The sequence below is a fragment of the Tuber melanosporum genome, assembly GCF_000151645.1.
Source record: "Tuber melanosporum whole genome shotgun sequence assembly, scaffold_112, strain Mel28".
Taxonomy (NCBI): domain Eukaryota; kingdom Fungi; phylum Ascomycota; class Pezizomycetes; order Pezizales; family Tuberaceae; genus Tuber; species Tuber melanosporum.
Window position 1 is genome coordinate 266,964 of NW_003298769.1, and position 10,746 is coordinate 277,709.

Here is a 10,746-nt window from a genome sequence, read left to right on the forward strand (position 1 = left end):
TTGGTGATCGGGCCGGTTAGTTGGATGAACGATAGGCTACCTCTTATCCAGAACAAGTTAAGCATACCAAAGGAAGTCAAGACAACCAACATTCGAGAGGGTTGGTGCGGAAAATAGAAAGAAAAAAAAAAAAAAAGGCAAGAAAAGGGCTGCATTTGTTCGGGCATACGTGCACAGCACACATGGGATGTGACTGAGATCTTTGGACGGCAGGGGGTAGGGAAAAAGTTATCTGTGTCCCGGGCGAAAGTGTTACTTTTAGTGACGGGCTCCATAGAAAAAGCCTTACGAGAGCAGTGCTTCCCTTCAGTTGGCCTGCGATTTTTTTTGCTGTCCATTGATTTCCTCATTTCGCGCATTCGTTCTTGGTTTTTTGATTTTCGTTTTCACCTCCCCCCTCTATTTCCTTTCTGAACTCGAGGAGAAGAAGGATTTTATTATTCCTTCTAATCCGCCGGACAACATCCGTCGTTTGCTATTCCTCCTACCAGGTGCGTCCTCTTGGGGTGCTGGTGCTGGCTGGTAACTGTGCTGCTGTTTCTGCAAGTAGTCGTCCGTTCCCTCTACCCGTTACGGATCCTGCATCAACCGGGTGCTCATTTCAGCTTGTACCGCCGCCCTTCGCCCCAAGATTATAAGAAGAACGTGTAAAGTCACTCTCTACGCCGCCCTTCTAGAGATTGGTTTCTTGGGATAAGAAGGGTCGAAAGGGTCGTCAGACGGGGCACAGGTCAAAGTGAGGAGAGGAAGAGTCGAGGACATTTCATTCATTATTGGTACCGTGTCACTGCTGTTGCTCGTGATACTTAACACAGCGTAACTGGACCGACTCTTCTACACCTGTTTGCGGCTCTTTGGTTTATTAGGTCGTCGTAAGGTCGAAAGACGAGCCAGTTTCCCCAGCTTCCACTCGTTTCGGTAGTTTTTCTTCTTCCCCTCTTCTTCACGATGCCAGCAGCAACAACAGCGGGAACAGGTGGAGGAGTCCAGCGCTCCTTCTCCTTTCGGCGGCCCTTCAGCCAGGCTCCACGGCTATCTATCCCTAAGGCAAAAGATTCACCACCGGCGTCTGCTCCCTCCGCTGCAGCCAATTCGAACTCAAAAACGAAAGCCACGCAGCAGCTGGGTTCGCTGCCCCTCCTTTCTTTGGCCCCCGCCTCGCAGTCTGGGAACTCCCCCCCGGCCCTGGATGATGATGACTTCTTCTCGAATCCCTTGAAGTCAAATGCCTTCATTTCCCAGAAAACGATTGCGAGCATTACCCGGGATTCAGGTGTTCAGACTGGTGACGCTTCAAAAACACTTGTGAAGCCCTCCCTCGCTCCTTCTGCCAAGTTTGAATGTGGCAACCCGGTTAGCGGTCCGGACCCAAAAGGGCAGCCTCAAATAACGATTTCGACTTTTCTCAAACCCTCAGATCCTATCGAGGATACTTCTTACCAACCTCCGGTTTCATCCGCGGGCAATCCTTCATTTCTGGATTTAAAAACTCGCCCGGCTTCTGAAACACTCATCAGCTTGACTCGCCATTCATGGAATTCACCAAGCGTTTCTAGGTCACCATCATCCAGCAGTCGTGATGACAGAAGTAGTCGGGATGAGAATGACTCGAGATCAACAAGCTCGGTATCGTCGTCGACTAGCCCCACGAAAGCTAATGGAGGCGAGGATTCAGTGGAGTCTAGAAACGAGTCGCAACCGGCTCGCCCGGGAATTGACCGATCACAAAGTTTTTTGGGTAAGGCAAGAAGGCCATTGACCATGTTTATGAAATCGTCAGCATCTGAGCCTTCAATACCACCTGCTACGTTAAAGAAAGCTTATGTAGGTTCTACTGATAACGTCGGTTCCTTGGGTGAACGCCCAGCATTGAGAAAGGTCAAGGACGAGCTCTGGGAGGCCTACAAGCTGCTGGAGAATGATTTCCAAAGGTACAACGAACTCTTTGGAAGCTTGCTGTTCCCAATGGCTAATTGTATTAGGTTCCAAAGCAAGTCTACGGCTCAGAAGGCCAACATTATTCGGCAGTCTCTCATCCCCTTTCTCCGAAAATTCGAAGATAAATCGACTGTCCACATTGCACCAGATGAACTTGACAGGAGGGTTAGAGTCTTGCACCGTTGGTGGACCGGCCTCATGGCACAGCTTCGTATTCGAAATTCCCAAGCAATCGCTGGTGCCGATAGGCCTGTATATCTGGAAGGCATCTCGGGCATTTTTTCTCGACCCGAATGGAGGTCTGCACCATCGACATTTGCTCCTGTAAATCAACGACTTCCGGCTTCAGCAAAATCTCGGTCTTCTTCCTCCCTCGCTTCTACCTCCTCAGCCTACTCCCTCCAGAAATCAGTTCAACACAACATCAAGGTTCTATTCACGCGTACGCTGTACGATACCCTTGGTTTCACGGTAGAGAAGATGGGACTCCGAACATCACCCCCTAGCATGGTGGCATTTGGTGGCAAGGTCCTAGCCTACGCATTTTACTTTTGTCCTGGCGTTGCGGATATGTTGATTAGTCTGTGGGAGATTCAGCCAGCGACTGTGAGAAGGGTTCTCCCCGAATTTGGAGTGGGGCGAGGCACAGATTTACGGCAGGTTTCCGAGGCAATTGTCAGCGATTTTCCGGAAACCTTGCAATCGCTTGGGTTTACCACATTGGCTGCGACACTACGGAGTATGAAGCAACCAGTGAAACCACCAGTTGGCATCCAAGTGGACTGGCACGGCGCGTGGACTAGCCGATGGAATGGTCGTGACTCGGACTTGTTATATGTTTTCTTGAAATACTACCACATCTTGATGTATGACTACCTGCCAGCGGATGTATCGCCACTAGCCAGGTTCACCGTTCCTGGCTATGTCATGGTGCAGGCTCACATGCTATCACTGCTTGATAACACTATCCATCGCCAACCTCCACTAATGGGAGCTGATAATTTGGCATCGACAACCTTTGAGGACATGCTCGCTAATGCCACAGCCGCTCTTCCCATGACCGCTAGAAATCCCGCACGAACCATGGCAGAAAATAAGATGGTGATACTTCTTCGGGATGTTATTTCTGATAAGGTCAATTACTCGGAGGAATGTCGTATCATGTACATTACTTCTTTCATGGCCATGATCAGGGGAGCTGTTCGGAAGACACGTGTTTACGATGCCGATGCCTGTTTCACTTTATGTGACTTGTTGGAGGAAATACTGCCTCTATTTTCACAAGCAGAGAAGCTTTACAGCACGACTTTTGTGGATTGGCCGTTTTGGATGGATGTCTTGAAACAAATGCTGGAGAGTGAGAATAATATGACTGAACTGCGGTTGATTTCGTTTGTCTATACTGCCTGGGATGTCATCGTGGAGGAGGAGGGGCGAAAGCGGGCGATATGTCTGGGCTGGCTATTATCGGAGGCTGTTTGGGAAAAATATTTCTGCCATTGGTGCCCGATGGTTAGAGCATATTTCATGAGGTTGGCCTGTTGGAGATTGGGCAGATGCGATGGGAACCCTAATCCGCTGGATCTGTGAGTTAGCTTCCGAAGAACGCATGGTAATTTATCTAATTATGGTACAGGGTCATTCTAGAAACCTTGCTTAGGCGGTTACGGACTGCGTATGCTCATTATCTGCGACTAAAGGACAAAGCAGAAGCGAACGGAACACCACTTCCGTCCACTGCTCCATGCCTTCCTCAGCCTTGCAGGCGACTATTCATTATCCGGAGCGATGTCCTGACTACACCTCAAGGTGTTCTATTGGACGGAGTAATACCAACAGCTGCTCCGATATCCGACCCTGAGTCCTTGCCCAGGTTCAATTCTTCCATGTCATTGACCAGCATATCTACAGCAACTAGCGATGCTCAATCAATCCCATCTGCTGACACCATAGACACAACGCGCTCAACTGATACGGGTGTTTCTTCATTCAGCAGGAGGTGGGGTGCAATTCGCAGTGTAATAGGGTTCAAGTCTGCTGTCGGCGGTGATACATCCCCCCCAGACTCGCCTGAATTGCCTGTGCCTCGGAAGCAGGCTAGCAGCATTTCATCATCGAAAGGAAGCCCTAAGCACGAATCATCGCCCACACAGCAGCAACCAGCCCGGCAGCAGAAAAAGACTACGTTTAAATTTGCATTGGAGTGGGTGGATAGGCCGCCATTTGGAAATAGAGAGAGAAGGCTGGGTCCGGCGCGAATACCCAGTGCTGGGCAAAAGTATGTCGATGCGGAATGCAACGTGCCCATGAGTGTCGATCTCTCTGATTATACCGGCAATGCAAGCCATTGGACCTATGCGGGCCGTGCGCTTGCAGAATGGGTGGTTGTGGTCGTAGAGTACGATAATTTCTTCGACAGAAGAAGGAACGAAGGGAAAGAGACGGATAAAGATATTGAGACTCCAAGTTTGGTGGTCGATTCGGTGAGAAAGCTCTAAAGGCAAGCTCTAAAGGGGCTCTACCCAGATGTGGCGTTTTTTCATTACCATTCATATTTTTTTATTTTTATTTTTATTGCACTATCTTTCATTATTGGGCGCTTTGATTATCGCGGGGATAGATGGGGTCGAGAGGCAACATATAATGTCACGGGCAGAAATTCCCTTTCCAAAATCTGGGGGAAGTCTTAAAATGGGTTGGTTTGTTGATTGCTCGTTTCTTTTCTTTTCCTTTTCTCTGAAATACCATTCTGCCTCTTTGGTCCGATAATTGATTTTGTTCCTCGATTTTGGTTCGCATGCTCTGCAAAGCTTTTCTAATCGGTTTGCAAGTACCGGCGTTTTTTTGTTTTACCTATCATCACTCCTTCCATATAAGATTTTGTTCGCTTCCTACTTTTCTCTTTTCAAGCAGGGTGATCTACTGGTTTTCTAATTCATGCTTTTTGGTGTTTTATCTTGTTAACCGCCTTTTTTATTCATCTTTTTCTTCGTCTTTTCTGTTCCTCTTCGAAACGTTCTCCCAGTTTTACTTTTGGTTTTTTGGTAACTTTAGGCAAGGAGGGGAGGGGAATATTGTTTGGTGGGGTATCATAACATTTTTACTGGGCACAGTAGCGGTACTCAAAAAAAGAAAAGAATGGCATCTCTTGTCCTTCTCATAATTCTAATCCTGGAAGCGGGCGGGTAGGGGGCGGCAGACGGAAAAATCATCCGTGCGAGCGCGGGAAACCATTTATAATTCATCCCTTTTTCAAGCAGGGAACGGATTCTGGGGGCAGGGAGGGGTCTATGAAACGAAACACAAACTTCTCGCTTCCTTCCCTTTCTCTCTATCTCTTCCTTCCCTCCTCTCATCCATTTTCCGTGAGTCCGGCTGGCCGAGAAATGTGTGAGAAGTGTTGTGCCTTGTGTACAGTACTTGTAGTACCGTAGACCAGAGGAAAATTCCCGCCCAATTCCGCATGCTCTGTTCCATGCGGGCGCCTGCAGTATTACGATTTACTTGTATAGATAAGGAGAACTTGGTAACGACTATAAACGACGATTTAAGTAGGTCATACTTTTACTAGCACATGCGTTTTCCTAAGTACGAGCCTATGGTATGCATGGTTAGGTTGTTCACTATATGGTTAAAATACAGCGCTGTCCGAGCATTCGTATAGTGCATTGCTTATGCCAGGATGATATAGTTACTGTACTCGAGCAGGGTACGCTATGCATTTGTGTGTATGACATGTATCGGATGAATCCAGTCTCCCCGTTAGAGCGCCGTAAAAAACTCGAATAGAGGATACTCGAGTACTGTACGGTAGATACGACGCTGTGGTTGCCTCTCCTAGTAAGGTGCTGTGCATATTCCTTTTTGTTTTTGGGGCGAACCCTTTCAGTGCCATGCATTTCTGCTCCGACCATTGGCTGGGAAATATGCCAATTCTCACTCAGAGGCATCACGTTCTGGATGCCTTTGTACGCCAGGAAGACAGGGAATATTGCATAACTTCTTTCCGCGATAAAATTGGAAAGTTATATGTACGCTTAAATTAATTTGTGAATTTTCCCTGAATTTCCCGAATTTTTCTGCACTGTCTGGGGGGAGGGGGAATAGAAAGGCTCTTGAGCCCCTGCAAAGGTTTGGCTGTGCATTGCTATGTGGAACCTGTTAGATGGCTCGGTACGTCATCCCCCACCAGGGGTACTGGTAGTACTCGAGTATATGGTATCCAAAGGGTTTGTACCAAAATGCATGTGTTAGAAAGGGACTTCTACAGTACTAATCAGAGATTATCAGCGGTGATCGGCCCGCCAGGCCTCGATAGTTTTGGTTTGACGGGTTAGCAGAGTTGCGGATCCCGGTCAACGAGATCTGAGTACCGTATTGTAAGGATAGCCCAGCAGTCGTGTTCATAAACCGCGTTGAATTTCGAGCATAGTGTGATATGCGTTATGATAATATTATGATACCTAGAAAGAGAAAAGGCGCTCTCCCCTAATCCTGGCACTTAGTTACCCGATTGGCCCCTAGACTGAAATAGGATAAGGCGGGTTCCCAAAATTAAGCGAACTCTAGCCGAAAACAAGCTTTTTTAAGCCTCTTTTGACGTCCCCTCTTTCCACCTCGCTATTCACCGACTCCCATCAACGCCACCAACCCCCCGAGCCGATCCAAATGACAATGGATGAAGAGAGTGAGATACCTGCCAGGGAAGTGGTGCATTAGTATATTACCCCCCCCCTGTCTTCTGCCCCCACTCCCCCACTCGTTTTGCTATTGATGGCTTTTTCTTTTTCTTTTGTTGTTCCTCGCTTTGGGCTGATGGGGCTTGCATAGTCCATTAAAGTTGTTCGACCTTGCAAAGAGCGCAGGGAGGGTGTTGTATGTGCAAGCTCCGATGGTTAGGTATGTTCTACATGGAATGTGGCGGTGGAGAGGAGGGGGAAATCTAGCTGAGAGTGAAGAATAGGTATAGCAAACTCCCTTTTCGGGCTCTAGTGAGGGATTATGGGGTTGATTTATGTTATACCCCTATGGTGAGTTTAAAAAGGCTTTACTGGGTGGTGTGATATGGTATCATACTCGGAGCCAGAGCTAAGTTGATGAGTGTCCTAGATTCTCGCGAAAGAATTTGTCAGGAATCAGGCAGCTCGACTTAGCGGTAATTTATCCACACCCCCTATCACTCATCACCCCCCCCTTTCCCATATTCACCGCACTGAGATTGCATCTGCTAAAAAGCTTCTACTAGATTTCACAACAAATGCATCAGACCGTCCCTTAATTGCCCAATTCGGGGCCCACTCCTCTATAGATTTTTCCCGAGCCGCTGAATTGGTAAAGCCGTACACGGACGGCGTGGACCTGAACTGTGGCTGTCCGCAATCATGGGCCATTCAAGAGGGTATCGGGTGTAGGTTGATGCAGCAGCCGCAGCTAGTGAAGGAAATGGTGCGTGCAGCAAAGGATCGGTGCGGTGAGGACTTTTGCGTGTCGATTAAAATCAGGGTTCATCATGATTTGCGAGAGACTGTGGATTTTGTTAAGATGGTGGAGAGTTCTGGGGTCGACTATATTACTATTCATGGAAGGAGGCGGTCACAGAGGAGTAGTGAGCCAGTGAATTCGGAAGCCATCGCACTGGTTAAGAGCCTTGCAGGGGTGCCAATTGTGGCTAATGGGGATGTGTTCAGTTTGGGGGACGCCGAGAGGATTGTGGGGATTACGGGAGTGGACGGTAAGTTCCTGTATGTCTACCATATGCGCCCCCCGGGAATCTGGGGGGCTTGGATGTTGGGTTTCTTGGCTGAGTGCAATGGTGGCCCGACTTTATGGTCATTTGTGCACTTTGACCGGAGGTTCCCTATACTATTAGTAGGCAACTGACTCTTAATGTCGATAGGAGTTATGGCTGCCCGTGGCCTAATGGAAAACCCGGCTTTGTTTGCTGGTTTTAAGAAAACACCTTGGGGAGCAGTTGAACGATTTCTGCACTACAACGCGAATTATGGACCTCTCCCGTACCAGCTCGCTCTGCACAATGTCGGTGAGATGTTGCGGGATATGATGACCAAGAAGGAAAGGGCAGAGATGACCAGAAATTCTGGCTCCATTGTTGAAATACTGAATTGGTTAAAGCAAAGGGGAATTGGTAGGATATATGCTAGAAGCAGGGTTTGGAAAGGGAGTAAAAATGGAGAGAATATCATCGCGACTCGAATTCTGAAAACCAGCCTGTCTTCTAGAGCATGTGACGGATTTTGGGTTAATCCCAGTCCCCGGAGTTACGTCCGCAATACTACAACAGGTACCCGAGTACTTAATTACAAGTATGAAAAGAAAAGAAAATCTCTGCTGGCCCTTTTCTTCGGGCATCACCACAGGTCCGATTTATCCAAGAGGGAACTAACTACGAGTATAACCAACACGCTCTATCAAACTTGGAATTCCCTCATAAGCACTCCTAATGGCGCCACCATAGCTAGAAATCTAAGAAAGAAAGGGGCGAACGACGTTCTGCCAACGCCTTTGAAGGAGGGCATGCCTTTGGCGCTGTGCTTTTAGGCCCATTTGCCGGGTTTTCCTAGGTTTTGAGAGGGATGCCTTATTTTTCCACACAAAGGCTAAACTACCGGTAGTCTACTTGTACTTGTGTAGTGCTCGCCTCCCGCTCGCATGCAATGACCAAGAAAGAACCTTGTCAAAATCAGCCGCAGATCATCCCATAACTCCAAGATATAATACATTCCGTATTCCGGGCTCGCCGTGGGAGCGATTGGTTGGTTCCGCATCTTGACTGGTGACGATGGTGCTAGGACAAACCCTGGTTTAAACGTACTCGTATACTTTCTTAAGTGGGGGTAATGGTCGATATGAGCCTCTCAATGCTGTTGCCGCACTACCGATTCTTCCTTGTTTCGGACTTACCCCTCTAAAAGGAAAAGTATTGCGGATGAATAAGGCTACTGTAAATGTCTGGATAGAAAGACCAGCACGACGGGGCAACGACACAGGTATCATAACTGTTCGGGTAACCGCCGTGGAAGTGCTGACTCATGGTAGGCTATAATGAACGCCTGGGTTCGGGTGAACGCAGAGCGAATACTACCGAGAACACACCCTAACCGTTCATTATGAACTCCTTTTAACGCCTGCCGGGTCCTATTTTTGTGTCGATTGTCCTATCGTGCTGGTTTCTCCATCCAAACCTTTCAGGTCTTGAAGCTGTCGTACGGGGCAATTTGGCAAGTGGTTTGTTTCGGAGTTTCTTTTTTTTTATCCGCACGGGGGCGTCTCTTCGACGCCTCCTAAGGTTGGATTTGTGGGGGAGTTTGCTGGGATCATAAGGGGGGGGGGTTGTGGTGTTTCTTGCGTTCACTGGCAGCAGTGCTGGATTGTGTGATATCATACACAGGGATGGTTACCCGGCCAGGTTTGTGGTGATAAGACGATGTTCGTCCCACGTTAGAGAGAGGGTTCATTGAGTCATATTCCAGCCCTAAACGCCATGCCTCTGGACCCCGAGGCCGGAGTTGGCTATCGTGTAGTACCGCATTCTGAGGATTAGTGAGACAAGGAGGTGCGCAAGCGAATGGTGCCTGTAACTGGGAATCGGTATTTACTAATCTAGGCGGTAAAACACCTCCGTGTGGTAGGCCTCAACGTAATTTTAGAAGAGCATAGAATCTGATCATACGAGTAGAATCTGATATAAATCAAGGACCCGGAGGGTAGTCACAGAATATCACTCGTTTTTGCGAAGCTGGGCCCATTAATAACTGCCCTCGGCACTGGGGGCACAGTCCTTGCTCGAGTAGAAAGAGGGGTTCCCCTTAGACATGGGTGTGCTTTGCAGATCCGTCGTGGGTACGATGCGTGTGTATCCTTGTTTTGATTTCGGGGGTCGCCCGGGAGGGAGGAAGAGGGGGTTTTGGTGGTGTGAAATAATGGCATCATACTTATGGCACCATAGCCAAGACTGCTGAGGTGGGGTTCGAAAAAAAAGGCTTGCTGGTTCGCAGGGAAAATGGGTATATATTGGGTAATGAGTGATCGTCGATGACTGTGGTTATGTGGAACAATTCGGCCACTATATGACGTCGGATGTGTGAACGATGCATGTGCACTGTACTCTGTTGGGGGAGGTGGGGTAGTCCAAACCAGGGCATAAGCGTTCGATGCGGTAGTTTAGTTGTGGGGTATTCTTTCTCTCCTGAAGTGGAGTAGAAGCGCGATGTTTCCAGGGGGGAGAACCATGTGATGGAGCATTTCGACAAGGGAGGGATTATGGTTATCATGCCGGAAATTCTGATCTCCCATCATACATACTGGTAGGATTCCAGTTTCGATAGGAGGGGGGGAAGACACCGCTCTATCGAGCAACCACCGGGTTTCTTTTTTTTTTTTTTACAATCGATAGGAGCTCCTGGAGCTAGTGGCTGTTGACCAGGCATCCCTCTCCTTTGGTGATTTCCGGGAGCTTGGGGGAGGAGTTCGTTTGGCGTGTCAACTCTTGCATGGTATAGTAAATATCTCGGACTTGACTCAAAGCAATTTCAATTTTCTCACTAACAGGGCTTTTCAAAGGGCTATGGATACCGGTAGTTCATTCATTGAGGGCAAGTTCTCACAATATCCGCCATGGGAGGCCACACGGGTGAGCCTGTTTCGGAGCCCGATAGCTGGTGTTCGGGAGGTATTTATATACGACATATACCAGGGACAGAATCACAGCACCTGCTCGGCTTCTGGAATCTGACGGCGGAAAGTGAAAGGAATCTTCTACTGGAATATAGTTCGCACATTATGCGCTGT

At 48.3% G+C, this 10,746-nt stretch overlaps 2 protein-coding genes; both read left to right on the plus strand.

Moving 5' to 3' along the window:
* Positions 1-322: 322 nt before the first annotated feature.
* On the plus strand, positions 323-6,087 carry GSTUM_00001457001 (uncharacterized protein). XM_002835662.2 has 3 exons: positions 323-3,524; positions 3,575-4,421; positions 4,465-6,087. Exons 1-3 carry the CDS (start codon positions 949-951, stop codon positions 4,705-4,707), a joined length of 3,666 nt encoding a protein of 1,221 aa, XP_002835708.1. The 5' UTR covers positions 323-948; the 3' UTR covers positions 4,708-6,087.
* Positions 6,088-6,567: 480 nt separating this feature from the next.
* On the plus strand, positions 6,568-8,496 carry GSTUM_00001458001 (uncharacterized protein; the record flags this gene model as incomplete). XM_002835663.2 has 5 exons in its annotated part: positions 6,568-6,656; positions 6,769-6,837; positions 6,902-6,992; positions 7,156-7,669; positions 7,835-8,496. The coding sequence occupies exons 1-5, from the start codon at positions 6,613-6,615 to the stop codon at positions 8,494-8,496; spliced, it is 1,380 nt and encodes a 459-aa protein (XP_002835709.1). The 5' UTR covers positions 6,568-6,612.
* Between the last annotated feature and the right edge of the window lie 2,250 nt (positions 8,497-10,746).